General features: G+C 46.4%; 1 protein-coding gene across 3 annotated transcripts in view; it reads right to left on the bottom strand.

Annotated features, from left to right (window-relative positions):
* Nucleotides 1–17,217, bottom strand: part of ANKRD52 (ankyrin repeat domain 52) — a 235,565-nt gene that overhangs the window by 102,009 nt on the left and 116,339 nt on the right. For all 3 annotated transcript variants that reach the window (XM_033937117.1, XM_033937118.1, XM_033937119.1), the window contains exon 15: nt 8,753–8,830. In XM_033937117.1, coding sequence (XP_033793008.1) covers nt 8,753–8,830 — 78 coding nt within the window. The remainder of the gene's footprint in view (nt 1–8,752; nt 8,831–17,217) is intronic.

Below are 17,217 nucleotides of genomic sequence, written 5' to 3'. Positions count from 1 at the left end.
TGATAGCGTTTTTAGTGTGTGCAGAATTGCCGCAAGCGCTAAACCCATGCTAGGTGGCTAGAACTAATGCCAGCTCAATGCTGGCGTTAGCGTCTAGTGCAGTGGTCTCAAACTCAAACCTTTTGCAGGGCCACATTTTGGATTTGTAGGTACTTGGAAGGCCTCAGAAAAAATAATGTCTTATTAAAGAAATGGCAATTTTGCATGAGGTAAAACTCTTTATAGTTTATAAATCTTTCCTTTTGGCAAAGTCTTAATAATAATATTGAAATTTATAGCTAAAGTGGGATCAAGATGGCGGTGGAGACGGACGCATGAACGGGAGCAGCACTACGAATCGATAGCGATCAGCGCTGCACATTCTTTCTCCCCCGACGGAATGGGGAAGAGGAAAGGGATCTCTCGCCCTAACCCTCCGGCGTTTGGGACCCCGCAGCGCTTGGTTCAAACTAGAGAGTTGCACGGGGACAGAAATCCCACCCATCCCCGCCAAAGTCCCACCCGTCCCCGTGAGGACTCCCACCCGTCCCCACCCATCCCCGTGAGGAATCCCTCCGTCCCCACCCGTCCCCGCGAGGAATCCCCTCCGTCCCCGCCCGTCCCCGCGAGGAATCCCTTACGTCCCCGCGAGGAATCCCCTACGTCCCCGCCCGTCCCTATAAACTACAGAAATAGTTATTTCATTTAATTATGCTACTGAATTAAAGGCTCTGGTAGAAACCCATTTAAAAATAAGCAAAAAGACTTTATTAATTTGGAAATATTAATTGGGAAGAATACATACTTTGTAAACGGGTTTCTATCAGAGCCTCTAATGTTTATAAATTTTTATCAACACAACTAATATACTACTTTATCCTTAAGCAAAAAACTAAAAAAAAAAAAAGAATTTTTTTCCTACCTTTATTGCCTGGTTTCTGCTTTCTTCATGTTCTCATTCAATTCCTTCCATCCACTGCCTCTCTTCTCTCTGTGTCTTCCATTTGCTCTGTTACTGTGCCTCTCCCTTTCTCCCCCCTCCCAAATTGGTCTGGCACCCATCTTTTTCCCTCCGCTCCCCCCATAGTCTGGCACCTCTGCCTTCTTCCCTGCCAGCGTCTTCTTCCCATTCCCTCTTCCCCATTTCCTTTCAGTGTCCTTCTCCCCCACCATCTTCCCCATGTCCTGTCAGGCAGCATCCTTCTCCCCCCTCTGCCTTCCCCATGTCCTTTCAGCGTCCTTCTCCCCCCTCTGTCTTCCCCATGTCCTTTCAGCGTCCTTCTCCCCCCTCTGTCTTCCCCATGTCCTTTCAGCGGCCTTCTCCACCCCTGTTTTCCCCATGTCCTTTCAGTGGCATTCTCCACCCCTTTGTCTTCCCCAGTGCTTTCAGGGTCCTTCCCCCCCTCCTCCCGTTTACCCCATGTCCTTTCAGCGTTCTTTTCCACCCCTTTGTCTTCCCCAGTGCTTTCAGCGGCCTTCTCCCCCCTTAAGCGTCTTTTCTTCTCCACTCCACCTTTCCTCCCTCCCTGCCTCCACCTTTGTGGCGCTTTTGCACCGGACCGACAACAGAACAGGCCCGGTCGGACAAATCTCCCTGTCCTGTAGCCGCGAATCTAAATTACCTTCTTACAGCAGCTGGAGTAGTGAAGCTGCTGTAAGAGGTAATTTAGATTCGCGGCTACAGGGCAGGGAGATTTGTCAGCCGGGCCTGTTGTCGGTCGATCGGGGAACTGACCGGCTGTACACATTCTCCGGGGTGGACCGCCCCCTCCCCCCTCTTTCGTACGCCATTGCCTTCTCCCTACCTGCCCTGCCGCACACAGCCGACCGGAAGTCTTCCTGATGTTAGCGCTGACGTCGGAGGAAGGGAGGGCTTTGCTTAAGCCCTCCCTCCGACGTCAGCGCTGACATCGGGAAGATTTCCGTTCGGCTGTGTGCTGCGACAGGGCAGGTAAGGAGAAGGAGACTACCCTCGCGGCTCGAGTGCACTGCGATCCAACCCCGCAGGAACCCCGCAACCCTCGGAGGCGTCTCCATGGGATCCCCGCGACCCTAGGGGGCATCCCCACGGGATCCCCGTGACCCAAAGGGGGAACCCGCGGGATCCCCGCGGGATTCCCGTCATCCCCGTTCCCGTGCAGCTCTCTAGTTCAAACCTCGATAACGAGTGCTTTTTCCCGTCCATCTGAAGGAACCCTTCCTACCTCGAGGGCAAGCCCAGATACATCGGGGGAGCTCGGCGCAGGAGCTGCACGGGCGATTCTGAGCCTGGAGCAGAGGTCGGTCACTCCCCAACCCGGAAGTGCTCAGGTGCAGGGAGACACAGGAGTTCAGCTGTCCGAAGAGGAAGGGCTGTGCTCCAGTGAAGGAGGGACGCCAGCACGGGAGATTCAGGAGGAAAGTGCAGGTGGAATATGTCAGCTATCTCCCAGCACCATGGATGGAGAGGTGAGAGGTGCTCCGGGAGGGAATGCCATCTGTTTTGGGGAATTAAAAAGACTGCAGAAAATAAATATGGAGGCGCTCTGGCAGGCCATATCTATCATGGACGCCAACCTTTAATAGTCTTTCGGCTATTAAAACAGATTATGGGACTATTTACTCCAAAGTAGAACAGGAAGGAATGTGTCTGTCTGATTTAACCAAAAAATTGGAGAAACAAGAAGAAAATTTAAAGGAAATTAAAACTGTACAAATGGAAATGGTTAAAGAAAGATCATTTATTTCCCGTAAGTTGGAGAACTTTGAAAATTCTTTGAGAAAGAATAATTTAAGATTTTTGAATTTTCCTAAATGTCCCGCCATTTCACCTGTTGAGATGGAGAGAAAATATTTTCAAGAGGTTCTTTCCATTCCATTGGAAAATTTACCTCCAATTGTGAGGGCTTACTATATGACTTTAAAGAAACCTCAAGGGGAATCTACAGCTGTTGAAGATTTGAAAGAAAATTTGGACATGAACTTGTCTTCATTTCTAGAAATCTCCCTTGAGGTGATAACCGAAGAACTACTTTGTTGCTGACATTGGCTTTGGAAAGTGATAGGGAATATATTCTTCGTTTGTATTTCCGACATATTAATGACAAGTTTTTGGGCTCTAATGTTAGAATTTTCCCAGATTTGGCTCAGAAAACCCAGAAGCGAAGGAAGGAATTCTTGGCCCTGAGGCCAAGAGTCCTAGCTCTTGGGACTACTTTTTTGGTTAAATTTCCAGCAAAATGCTATATTACCTATCAGAGTAAGAATTTTATTTTCTTTGAGCCCAAACAGATTTTAGATTTTATTGGACCAAAAGAAAGGTTGGAATCTCAGTCCAATGATAAATAACCTACCATCTGGCTGTAGCTTGGGTTACCTATTGTCGTTACTCTAGTATAGAATTGTATTTCTAATTGTGAAAATTTCCTTTCTTGATCTCTGTAATTGTGAACTAAATATTAGTTAATGTTTTCATTACATCTGATTGTATAATTAGGTGATTTCTTTTTTTTTTGTTGTTTGTTTCCGATCTTTTTCAAGTTATGTATGCTTGATTAAATTTAGAAGGCTATAAATAAAAAATTTTTTTTAAAAAGAAATTTATAGCTAAAGAGACATATGATCAAGAAACTGTTTTATTTTACTTTTGTGATTATGATAAACATACCGAGAGCCTCAAAATAGTATCTGGCGGGCCGCATGTAGCCCCCGGGCCGCGGGTTTGAGACCACTGGTCTAGTGTGAGGCAATTCTGCGCACGCTAAAAACACTATCATAGCTTAGTTAAAGGAGCCCTAAGTGACTTCACACACCGAGCTTGCTCCACACCTATTCTAGAGCACTGAAGACTCATCTCCTCCCCATCCTACCTTCAAGCGGGTGGAGCAGTTCGGTAGCAGCAAAGTTAACGATGCATCCTGAAACCCGCAACTGGCCCCCGCACAGGGGGCGGGGCGACTGGTGTGCGTAAGCAGCGCAAACGTCTCCATTTTCATAGGTGAAGCCTGACCCATTTCCCTCATAAAGCCAGTGAATGATAAGCTTACTGGTGGAGATTTACGCCATTGAGGTGGAAGAGAAGGATCTGATGGGATGCCACAGGACTCTTCTACTGATAGGTCAAGGAGATTCTCATCTGAATAGTTGGAAAACTCTGAGTCAGACTCCTTAAAGTACTCCCTGGTAGGGGTGTGCACTGAATGAGTGTGGGCAGTGGCGTACCTAGCATATGTGACACCTGGGTCCCATCATTTTTTGACACTCCCCACAATCTGTATGAAAAACATGATTTTTAGTAACAATCCACATGTCACACAAGCGTGTACCTAGAAAAGGCAGTATCTTACATACTGCAGTGAGCAGTACAACATCAATACACCCATTGTAAAACTAAACAAGCCAGACTAGTACAGATCAATCCTGCAGTCAATCCTAACAGAAAACCATGTCTTTCGAACACACAGAACACAGAAAACACCTTTGCCTAGTATGGAATATGTCATCACAAACTAATCTTTCCCCCTTTTACAAAACTGTAGTGTGGTTTTTAGCCACGATGTTAACAGCTCAGAAGTTCATAGAATTCTGAGTGTTGGAGCTGTTACCACCACGGCCAGCACTAAAAAATGCTCTAAGATTTTATAAAAGGAGCGATAAAATGGAAATCCGTAGACAAAGGTTAAATTGAACCACCAAGAAACTGGACTCTGCATACAATACAACACCACAGAAACAGCGATGCATCTCCCCTAAAGCAAAAAATAAATAAATAGAAATTTTTTTTCTACCTTGTCTTCTCTAGTTTCTGCTTTCCTCATCTTCTTGTCATTCTCCTCATTTCATCCACTATCTACCCTCTCTCTGCCCCTTTTATATGACATCTTCTCTCCTTCCAGAAACTGTATGCCTCCCCCTTCCATCGCTCCCTTCACCCCCATTGGTCTGGCATCCATCTTCTTTCCTTCCCTCCTCCAATGGCCTGGCATCTCTCTCCTCTCTTCCCCTTCCCTCTCCCACCCCCCATGGTTTGGCATTTCACTCTCTCCCTTCCCCTCCTTCCATCAGCATCTGCCCCCTTTCTTTCCCTCAAACTCAATTCCATCCAGTATCCTTTCCCCTTATGTCTTCTCTCCTCTTTACCTGCACACCAATTCCACCAGCATCTGCCTCCTTTCTCTCCCTCCACCACCCTTCCATACCACCCTGACCCCTTTCTCTCCCATCACCATCCTTCCATACCACCCTGTCCCCTTTCTCTCCCTCCACCATCCTACCATACCACCCTGACCCCCTTTCTCTCCTTCCACCACCCTTCCATTCCACCCTGACCCCTTTTCTCTCCCTCCACCACCCTTCTATGCTCCTTTCTCTCTCTCTCCCTCCCTCCCTCCAAACCAGCGTCTGCCACCTCTGCTCCGGAAGACGTGACATTGGAGGGGGTGGACCAGCAGATGCAGGGAGTTGCAGCAAGGTTCCGTGATGACTGCGGCTGCCGTCCACCCCCTCCGACATCATTTACGTCTTCCTGAGCAGAGCCAGCAGACGCAGTCATTACAGGACCTTCCTGCACTTCAGCTTGGCTGCCAACTCTGCTCTGGAATAAGTACAGAAGCCAAGCTGAAGTGCAGGTCCCGTAGCAGAGCAGAGCACGAGGTTCCAGACCCAGCTGGCTAGGGTGTGCACCCGGGGCGGTCTGCCCCCCCCCCACAACCGGGTACGCCACTGAGTGTGGGAGTGCATTGAGGGAGTTGTGCATTGAGATGAGAATTGAGGGTGTATCAAAGCTTCAAGGCAGGGGTCAGTGCTTTGACCCAGGAGATAATTCCTCTGCCAATGGTAACACATGTATTGGTCATGTCCATGCCAAACCCGATGCTCAACAGTGGTGGAGATAAAAACTGCATTTAAGAAAGTATGGGACAAGTACACAGGATCTCTAAGGGAGTGAAAGAGAGAATAGATGGCATGGATGGGCAGACTGGATAGGTCACATGGTCTTTAACAACTTTAATTTTTCTAGGTGTCCATTTCAGTTTTCTTTAGGATTGAGGTAGTTTGTCTACTGCTCAATCCACTCTGCAGAGTGTGTCCGGAAACTTCCACTCATATGGACCATGTCCCAAAGGTCTTGATTCATGGTTAAGGACATAAATGGCCACTTTATCCCTTTCAATAATGGGACCATCTTCTTGGTGGCACCTTCCATAGCCATCTCATCTTCAAAATTTAACACTAAAAAAACTCTTCTCAATGAAATATGCAGACCACCATGGGATCCTACCTAGGAGAAAGGTCCCCATCCAGTAAAGGTCCTTTGTCCATGTCCTCTTCATACCAATCCTGCTCAGTATCTGTCTGCTAAATTTCATCGCCCAGTCCATTATAGGACTTTTGGCTGGTGCTGGAGCTTGCCACTCCATGGGGCACCCCCACCCCATGGATCTCCCTGATTGCCAGGCTCCATAGAGTGACCAAATGAACTCTAGGGAAAATACTGCCTCTACCCACCCACAAGCAGAGTCCTGTCACTGGTTGCTTTGGGACCCAGGAGAGAAACTCCATGAATAAATGAGGAGGGAGCTCTGACTGATAGGCTGAATCCAAAATCTGCAGTTCCTGTGAAATACATCATAACAGAGGAACCTGCCTGAAGTGATTCCGCAGATGCAGTTATCTGAATCCCTTATCCCCCCTAGAAAATATGCTCCAGCAACTGCCACAGACTTTGGCTCCCCATAGAGCTGACAGGGACCTATGAGCACTTCCACCCCCTACTTTCTACATGGACAGCAGTGACATAGCTTTTCTGCATTCCTGCTGAAAAATATCAGCCAGGGCCATAGGGTCTTCGCACAGTAAACTTTAGTGGCAGACTCCCAACCAGCTGCCAATCCAATTTACAACACTTTCAGTCTGCTGCTATCAGAACAGTTGCTCAAATTAAAACAAAACAAAAAAGAAGAAATTAGGTTCTAACCTGCTATTTTTCTCTCTTTTAGCCTCTCCAGACCGGTATAGCTATAGATCTTACAGATGTAAAATCTATAGCTATACCAGTCTGGAGAGTTGCTAAAGAATTAACAGAACTGCAAATGGCACACAAGGGATATAGGAGCTCTGCAGCCAAGGCACACAGACCCCTTCCTCCAGAGGGGAAAGGGACCTACCTTTCCAGATATAGCACCCCTGGGAAAAAGACAGCCCCAATGGATCAGCACTTCCAATAAGGCAGAGTCAAAGGGACTTCTCTTTTTTATGTGTTAGTACTACCCCCTCCCCCAAGGCCTAACAGACCAGCTCAGACTGCACACTCACCATCTTCTGGGAGGATGAGAAATACTGGTTAGCTGGGAACTGCATAGGGCTCTTATACAATTCTCAAAGTCTGTGTTCTCAGTCTCCATCTGCTAATAGGCATGCATAACCCAAGAGTCTTACCGTCCCCCCTAACTGTATACACACCCTGGCATCCTGTTTGTCTTGTCTGTTAGATTGTAAGCTCTTTCGAGTAGGGAATGTCTCCTTTGTGACTCTGCTACATACATCTGGTAGCACCCTAGAAATAATTAATAGTAGTAGTCTTGACTGGTCTGAAGGCTGCTAAGGAAAAGGCTCTTTCTGTACAATACTGGCTCAGCCTCCATAGTGTTACCCAAAACACCAGGGGCTAAGACTGTGCCTATGCACATCTTCCACATTACACCCAATGATATGAAACACTAAAGGCTCTCCCAGTGCACAACTTATAAGCATGGAATCCACTGCATTACACTTTGCCTCACCCCACCTATTCCTAGACCTTCTCACCTCAGATCCTTGGTGCTCACTCTTATCTCTGCTGTACCCTGCAGGACACTTTTGTCTCAATCACCAGAGCCATCCTCTCCATGTTCCCTCCACTTGATATTGAAGATTCAAACCTGTGCAGTGGTAAAGTACTCTCCACCAGCATATTCAGTGCAAAGAAGCACTGTGTGGGAGATGACCACCACCACATTGCGAAGTGTTGAATTATACTGTCTAATGGTCCTTCAGTGCTGAAATGTTAGCTGCTAAACCATGAAGATACTGACACAGCTTCCCCTGGTACCAATGATTTGACATTCTTCCACCTGCACCTCCTAAGCTTCTGCTAAGCTGTTCGGGGCAAGAAGAGTAGTTTTGGTGGGTTTTTTTTTCTTTTTTAATGGTCAGAGATGTTGTGTATGTTACACACGCATATCATCTGTGCCCATTAAAAAGCAAAGTTGTGCCTAAGACTTTGGCCCAGGCGCTTAAGCCCCTCCCATAAGAGGGGCCTTAGGCACCTGTGCCAATCAGGGCCTTAGGCCCCTTCCCTGTGCATCCTGGGATGCACTATGAGAAGCCTAAGACTCTTATTAGTTCAGATACTTAAGGCACCTGGGCCAATCAGGGCCTTAGGCTCTTTCCTAGTGCATCCTGGGATGCATTAGAAGTGGCCTAAGGCTCTTATTGGTTCAAATACTTAAGGCCCCTCCTATGGCACCTGGATCAATCAGGGCCTTAGGCTCCTTCCTTGTGCATCCTGGGATGCAATAGGAGTGGCCAAAGACTCTGATTGGTAAAGATACCTAAGATCCCTCCTATGGAGTCAGTCTATACTCGAAAGAACCCCATCTGAGAGGCACACACTCCATGCTGCAGAATTAAACTCCATACACATCCCCACTGAAGGGCCCCAATTTTAGGGGTCTAAGATATCATTCTTCATATGGCTCTGCATGCACAACAGACCCACCTTGCAGGTCCACACAAACTCCATGTCTATACTCACAAGAATGCTTCTTTCCGCCTGGATTCCTTCAGCAGCTCCTCATCCAGCTCCTGACTGTTAGTTGGATGCATTTCAGCTCTACAAGATGAAGAAAACAATATTTACAGTGAATATATATTCAGCAAGGAGCACATACACTGAGAGAGCACTAATATATACCTGCCTGAGTACTTCTCTCGGGGACTAGGATTTATAGAAACTATTCTTTCCAACTCAGTAGAATATTGGAAAAAGGTTATACATAAAAAATGTGTCAAAATATCTGTCCATTGTATAGGGCAAAATAATTCTCCAAAAATTTACAGGACAGGATAAATTTAGCATGGTGGCGAGGGAAGATGCAGAGAAGGAAAATTTGTCTAAACTGACAATTTTCTTTCCTTTAGTCCCAACAAATCACTCCAGAATTTGTGGGCTAGATTGGTTGACCAGCAGATGGAGACAGAGAAAAAGTAGTTCCTTGTAATTTACCTCCTTAAGGATATCATGCAGCCATGGAACCTTTAGTATTTCAAAGGACAAAACAATAGTTTCATACATAAAAAACAAAGCCTGCATTATAATCATCTAATTGTCAAAGTGAAAGGTCACCATGGATAGCAATTTGTTTCCATATTTCTGAAGGAAGCAAAAGCTGATGAATATGATTAGGCGATTGATCTCTTGAATCTCTTACACTCCTGTTACATAAGGTTGTAAAGGTCAAGGCTGAGTCACTGAACTGTGTTACTCAATTCATTTCCTAAAGGAATAGGTATTGAAATGCACTGTCCAGTTGGTCTAGGTAAAGGCCCCTGAAAATGAGGACCTGAGGTCAACTCCACAACTCGTCAGGAGGATCTGGAACCTTTTTTCTATTTGACAGAGAAGCCAAAATGAAGCCGAGAGGTATCTCCCAAAGGATTTTTGGAAAGAAGTAGTTTATCATTAAAACTAGTGTTTTAGCCCGTTACATTCGTTACAGTAACGGGTGCTAGAATAGCCCCACCTATACCCTGACCCCACCTATGCCCCACTTCTACCATGCCCGGACCCTGCCTTCCACTGATCCCGGTCCCACCACCTCACCTTTCACCATTTCCTTAGTCCTCTGTACCCTTTTGGCCCTCATCAATCCTCCACTGCATTTATCATCCTTTCAGTCCCAGCTCCATTCCTATCTATCCTTCCTTCCATTGCCTCCAAGGCCATTCTTCCTGTCCCTATATTCCACCCCCACCCAGCTTCTCTTCCTTTTTTACCCTTTCTCTTGTACCCCCATCCCAGGACCAATTTCTCTGTCATCTCTCCCCTGCCCCTTCCCACGGTACTGCAACTGTCCTCCTCCCCATTCCAACATCTGCCACTTTAACCCTCTTTACCCAACCGTACCCCATCACCAGAGCCTGCACCAATTCAAACCCCATCCATCAATGGTATCCTCAGACCACTCTCTCCAACTCCTGAGTCCCCCATCTACCTCCTCCCTGGCCACTGCACTGAATCTTTGGGCAAGCTTGCAGCGGCTTGCCCCAAAAGCTGCAAAAAAACCTTGAATATTTCTAAATACAATAGACTCTCAGTTATCCGACATACATGGGGATTGGTAGATACTGGATAACTGTGGTTTTGGGCTGCTTGAGAGTTACTATAAAAATAGTTTTGTCTCCCTTCCCACCTCAATCTCTTCATCTTCGTCTTCCTCTCCCTATCACCCCCTCCCCCATTTATATGTCCAGTATCTCTTCCTCCCTTCCCACCCTCATTTATGGTCTAGGACTGGAATATTCCATCTGCAGAATCGGAAAGAAGTAGGGAGATTGTGGATGCCTTTCAAGAGGCTCTGCTCAGACAAATGGTGACGGAACCCACAAGGGAAAAAGCGATATTGGATCTGGTCCTCACAAATGGAGAGAGTATCTCTAATGTTCGAGTGGGTGCTCACCTGGGAAGTAGCGATCATCAAACGGTTTGGTTTGATATAACGGCTAAAGTGGAGAGCGGCCGTACGATACTTAAAGTCCTAGATTTCAAACGTACAGACTTTAATGCAATGGGAAAGTACCTGAAGAAAGAGCTGTTAGGATGGGAGGACATAAGAGAAGTGGAAAGACAGTGGTCTAAGCTGAAAGGAGCGATAAAAATGGCTACAGACCTTTATGTGAAGAAAAACAATAAAAACAAGAGAAAAAGGAAGCCGATATGGTTCTCCAACCTAGTGGCTGAGAAAATAAAGGCGAAAGAGTTAGCATTCATGAAATATAAAAAAACCCAAGAAGAGGAGAGCAGAAAGGACTACAGGGTGAAACTGAAAGAAGCCAAGAGAGAGATACGTTTGGCGAAGGCACAGGCGGAAGAACAAATGGCTAAAAATGTAAAAAAGGGAGATAAAAATTTTTTCAGATATATTAGTGAAAGGAGGAAGATAAAAAATTGAATTGCTAGGCTAAAAGATGCTGGGAACAAATATGTGGAGAGTGATGAGGAGAAAGCAAATGTGCTAAACAAATACTTCTGTTCTGTGTTCACAGAAGAAAATCCTGGAGAAGGACCGAGGCTGTCTGGCAAAGTTACACGAGAAAATGGAGTAGATTCTGCGCCGTTCACGGAGGAGGGTGTTTATGAGCAACTTGAAAAACTGAAGGTGGACAAAGCGATGGGACCAGACGGGATCCATCCCAGGATACTAAGGGAGCTCAGAGAGGTTCTGGCGAGTCCTATTAAAGACTTGTTCAACAAATCTCTGGAGACGGGAGTGATTCCTGGGGATTGGAGGAGAGCGGATGTGTTCCCTATTCATAAAAGTGGTCACAGGGATGAAGCAGGAAACTACAGGCCGGTGAGCCTCACTTCAGTTGTTGGAAAAATAATGGAAGTGTTGCTGAAAGAAAGGATAGTGTACTTCCTTGAATCTAATGGGTTACAGGATCCGAGGCAACATGGCTTTACAAAAGGTAAATCGTGCCAATTGAACCTGATTGAATTTTTTGATTGGGTGACCAGAGAGCTGGATCGAGGACATATGCTAGATGTAATTTACTTGGATTTCAGCAAAGCCTTTGATACAGTTCCTCATAGGAGGCTGTTGAACAAACTTGAAGGGCTGAAGTTAGGACCCAAAGTGGTGAACTGGGTCAGAAACTGGCTGTCGGACAGACGCCAGAGGGTGGTGGTTAATGGAAGTCGCTCGAAGGAAGGAAAGGTGACTAGAGGAGTCCCTCAGGGTTCAGTGCTGGGGCCAATCCTGTTCAATATGTTTGTGAGTGACATTGCTGAAGGGTTAGAAGGAAAAGTGTGCCTTTTTGCAGATTTGTAACAGAGTAGACACCGAAGAGGAAGTGGAAAATATGAAAAAGGATCTGCAAAAGTTAGAGGAATGGTCTAATGCCTGTCAACTAAAATTCAATGCAAAGAAATGCAAAGTAATGCATTTGGGGATTAATAATAGGAAGGAACCGTATATGCTGGGAGGAGAGAAGCTGATATGCACGGACGGGGAGAGGGACCTTGGGGTTATAGTGTCCGAAGATCTAAAGGCGAAAAAACAGTGTGACAAGGCAGTGGCTGCTGCCAGAAGGATGCTGGGCTGTATAAAGAGAGGCGTAGTCAGTAGAAGGTGTTGATGCCCCTGTACAGGTCATTGGTGAGGCCCCACTTGGAATATTGTGTTCAGTTTTGGAGATCGTATCTGGCAAAAGACGTAAGAATACTTGAGGCGGTCCAGAGGAGGGCGACGAAAATGATAGGAGGCTTGCGCCAGAAGACGTATGAGGAGAGACTGGAAGCCCTGAATATGTATACCCTAGAGGAAAGGAGAGACAGGGGAGATATGATTCAGACGTTCAAATACTTGAAGGGTATTAACGTAGAACAAAATCTTTTCCAGAGAAAGGAAAATGGTAAAACCAGAGGACATAATTTGAGGTTGAGGGGTGGTATATTCAGGGGCAATGTTAGGAAATTCTACTTTACGGAGAGGGTAGTGGATGCCTGGAATGCGCTCCCGAGAGAGGTGGTGGAGAGTAAAACTGTGACTGAGTTCAAAGAAGCGTGGGATGAACAAAGAAGATTTAGAATCAGAAAATAATATTAAATATTGAACTAGGCCAGTTACTGGGCAGACTTGCACGGTCTGTGTGTGTGTATGGCCGTTTGGTGGAGGATGGGCAGGGGAGGGCTTCAATGGCTGGGAGGGTGTAGATGGGCTGGAGTAAGTCTTAACAGAGATTTTGGCAGTTGGAACCCAAGCACAGTACCGGGTAAAGCTTTGGATTCTTGCCCAGAAATAGCTAAGAAGAAAAATTAAAAAAAAAAAAAAAAATTTAAATTGAATCAGGTTGGGCAGACTGGATGGACCTTTCGGGTCTTTATCTGCCGTCATCTACTATGTTACTATGACACTTTATCTCCCCCACTTCTCAACCCTCCCCTCCACATCCATCTCCCCTCCCCTTCACCCTGAAGGACCCTCCACACACACACACCTTGTCCCCGCCCCCACAGGTCTGCCGTCCCTCCCTCCGCGTGGGTCTGGCCTCCTGGACCCCCATTACTTACCTGAGGCGGCAGCAGCGGTCCTGACCTACCAACCCCTCCTCCCTTCCTCTGTGCCCCAAAGCAGCAGTGGTCCTGATCCACCAATCTTCTTCCCTTGCTCCAGCCCCAAAGCAGCAGCAGTCTTGACCTGCCAACCCCCCATTCCTTACCCAAAGCAGCAGTGGCAGCGCTGTAAACAGGCTGTTCACGGCCAGCCCTAACAGGCTTTTCCTCTACCGCATTCAAAGTGATGTGGCAGAGGAAAGGCCCTGCCAGGGTTTGCCGTGAGCAGCCTGGTTACAGTCCTGCCACTGCTGCTTTGGGTAAGGACTGGGGGGTTGGCAGGTAAGGACTGCTGCCACTGCACTGAGACGCTTCCCTGCTCGGCGATGTACTGTGCATGCGGAGGCACACAGGCACGGAGTTTATTGTAGTGCGCATGCGCTACTAAGAGTTTTATTATTATTGATGAGATTAAGTTCTTAACCTGATGCTATCTTTTCCAGTAGATAGGGATGGTATGCTGAACCATAGGGTTGTCCATGTTTGCTTGTGAGCATTCTACAGAAGATATCAATCACAGCTTTTCAGCTCCTCCTCCACCCCAGTCTGCTGCCCCCTTCAGTTCATACCAAAACCAGCAACAGCCCTACAGAAGACAGAAGAAGGAGGAGTATGAGGATTTCCCCAACACCAAGTGTATGATCTGCTCAAATGAATTTTAAAACAATCACTGAACAAACAGTAATGTAGTGAAAACATTAATAAGCCTCTGAAAGGAACAATGAATGTAAGAAAAATACAAGTTAAACAAGAACATAGTCACCTGAATATTTATGGAGATCAACCATTCCTCCCTTTTAATTATATGCACAGACTCTTCATAATCCCACAACCTGACTGACAGGAAAAATCTTAGCTGTGTAGCTGACCAAAAAGCAGGCACATCAGATAATTGCTGGGTGGGGGATTCAGCATACCATCCCTATTTACTGGAAAAGATATTATCAAGGTAAGAACCTAATCTCTTTTTTCCAGTGCAAAAGGGATAGTATGGTGAACCACAGGGATGTACCTAAAAGTCTAGGGTGGGAGAGATGAGCCTGCAAGTAGTACTGAGGACCCAAAAGTGGCATCCTCCTGTGCTGCTATATTCACCCTTTAGAACTTGATGAAAGTATGAAGGGAAGACCATGTCACTGACCTACAAATCTCCTGAGTAGGAATTTCCCTGGCTTCCACCTAAAAGAAGGCCACTTCTTATCAAATGTGCCTTCAACGAGATAGGTGGCTGATGCAACTGATGTATACAGAGGAATAGCTCTACAAATCCATCTGGAGATGGCAGCTTTGAAAGCGGGTCTGCTTTGTCTAGCCTGATTGGTTAGAATGAATAGATGATCTGAGAGAAAAAAACTCATTGGTCACCTCCAGTAATGCAATAGTATTCTTCTGATGTCCAAAACCTTTAAGGACTTGCCTTGTTTCTTGGACCCTGTGGGGTGAAATGCTGGCAGTCTAACTTCTTGGTTGACATAAAACATCGAAATGACCTTCGGCAGAAAGGAGAGAACCATCTGAAAAGTCATTCCCACTTCCATGATCCGGAGAAAAGGCTCTCTGCACAACAAGGCTTGCAATTCTGAGACTCTCCTAGCAGAGGTAATTGTCACCAAGATGAATGCTTTAATTGACAGATCCATGAGGGAAGCTTCTTGTAAGGGCTCTACTGAGTTCCTATAAGACTATATTAAGATTCCAGGATGGAAATAGTTTTCGAATTGGAGGCCGCAGACTCAGGGCACCCTTCAGGAATCTAAGTCTGGGTGGGCCACTAGTGAAGCCCTCTTCTCTCTGGCACAGAAACAGGAAAGCTCTGCCACTTGAATGCTAAGGAATGTCACTGTCATTCCCTTGGCAAGGTTCTTCTGTAGGAATGCCAGTAGATGAGATGGAGGCATTGACTGGCGCTTAACTTTTTCTTTGCTACACAAGCGCTGAAACATCTCCCATGACTTAGCATACACTGAAACGGTTGTTGACTTTTTAGCTCTAAGTAGAGTAGCAATGACTACTTCTGAATATCCTTTTTGGACACTCAAGAGCGATGCATAAGACCAAAGCATCCAGGATCTTCACGGGTAATTGGCCCCTGAGAGAGTAAGTTCAGATGCACTCGGAGCCTGCGACTTAACTCCTTTTGTAGCTGTTCGAAATCCGCATACCAAAGGGTGACTGGGCCAATTTGCTGCTACAATAACTATCTGATAGATCACCTGACCTATCACGGGCCAAGGGGGAAACACGCACAGCAGTCCAGTCTCTGGCCAGGGTAAACCAGGGCGTCTAGCCCTGCAATTCCGAGCTCATATCTGTGACTGAAGATCCAATCCACTGCCTTATTCTTTACAGATGCCACAAGATTGAATATCAGATGACTCCATCTTCTCACAATGGCCTGGAATGCTTTCAGAGATGATGACTAATCTCCTGGGTCTAATGTTTGTCTGCTAAGATAATCTACTTAAACATCGTCCACTCCTGCCACGTGCGTCGTGGTGCAGTGGTTAGAGCTACAACATTGGCACCCTGAGGTTGTCTGTTCAAATCCCGCACTGCTCCTTGTGACCCTGGGCAAGTCACTTAATCCCCATTGCTCCAGGTACATTAGATAGAGTGGGAGCCTGCCAGGACAGTTAAGGAAAAATGCTTGAGTACATGAATAATTTGTAACTCGCATAGAATTGTAGAATATGCTGAATATAAATTTTTTTTTTAAAGTTGGGACGGAATCCATTGGCTTTATATTGGGTGACCTTTGCAATGAGCCTCCCAGCTGAACAAGCTAGCTTCTGTTGTTAAGGTGACCCATAAATCAATCCAAAGTGGGAACCCCTTTGCCAGGGACCATGGACAGAACCACCAGCTTATGCTGCACTTGGCTACTGCTGTCCAGGGGAGTGGAACTTGCAAGGGAGTCTCTTTGAGGTGACCAGAGAGACAGCAATGTGTCCTGGAGGGGGAACATGTATGCCTTTGTCCAGAGCACCACCTCTATCGTGAACTTGAAGGTAATGCCCAAGCAGTAGGTCTGGCTTGGTCAATAGGTCTGTAATCTAACCATGAAGCTTCTTTGCATGCTTCTGAAAGAAAGACTCTGCCTTTTGCTGTGTTGAATAAAATTCCCAGATATTCCAAGGACTCTGTTGAAACCAAGTGACTCTTTCCGAAGTTCACAATCCATCACAAACTCTGCAGTGTGTCCACAACAGCTGCTACCACCTTTTCTCCTTCCGGTCAGAATGGCACTTTGATGAGCCATTCATCAAGTACGGGTGCACCTGCCAACCCATTCTGCAGAGATGAGCTGCCACAACCACCATTACCTTGGTGAAAGTTCGGGGTGATGTTGCTAGCCCAAAGGGAAGTGCTAGGATAGTGATGTTCCAACACATGGAATCTGAGGAACTTCCTGTGTTCTGAGAAAATTGGGATGCGAAGGTAAGCGTCTGTCAAATTTAAGGCAGACAAAAACTCCCCTGGCTCCACTGCTGCGATGACGGACCAAATGGTCTCCATTTGAAACTGAGGTACTCTCAGGGCTGTACTGACATGTTTGAGATTCAGGATGAGCCACTAGTCCCTCAGCCTTTCTTTGACATGACAAGGTATATGGAGTATCTGCCAGAGTCTGAGGAGTCTGGAGGAACTGATTCTATGGCTTGGATATCTAATAACCTCTGTAGCATTGCTTCGATCTGTTTTGCTTTCTCTGGTTAGCCTGATGGTGAATCCACGAACCAGTCGGAGAGAGGGTACATGAACTCCATCTTGTAGCCTTCTCTTAATAATGTCTAGGACCCAGCAGTTGGATGTTTTCTGTTCCCAAGCTTCCAGATAGTTTGAAAGCCAACCTCCAATCTTCAAAGGAGCTGCGTGAGGGCTGGCAT

This window comes from Geotrypetes seraphini, chromosome 3, assembly GCF_902459505.1.
Source record: "Geotrypetes seraphini chromosome 3, aGeoSer1.1, whole genome shotgun sequence".
NCBI lineage: Eukaryota > Metazoa > Chordata > Amphibia > Gymnophiona > Dermophiidae > Geotrypetes > Geotrypetes seraphini.
Note: the sequence above shows the minus strand (reverse complement) of the source record. Positions and strands in the feature narration are given on the sequence as shown.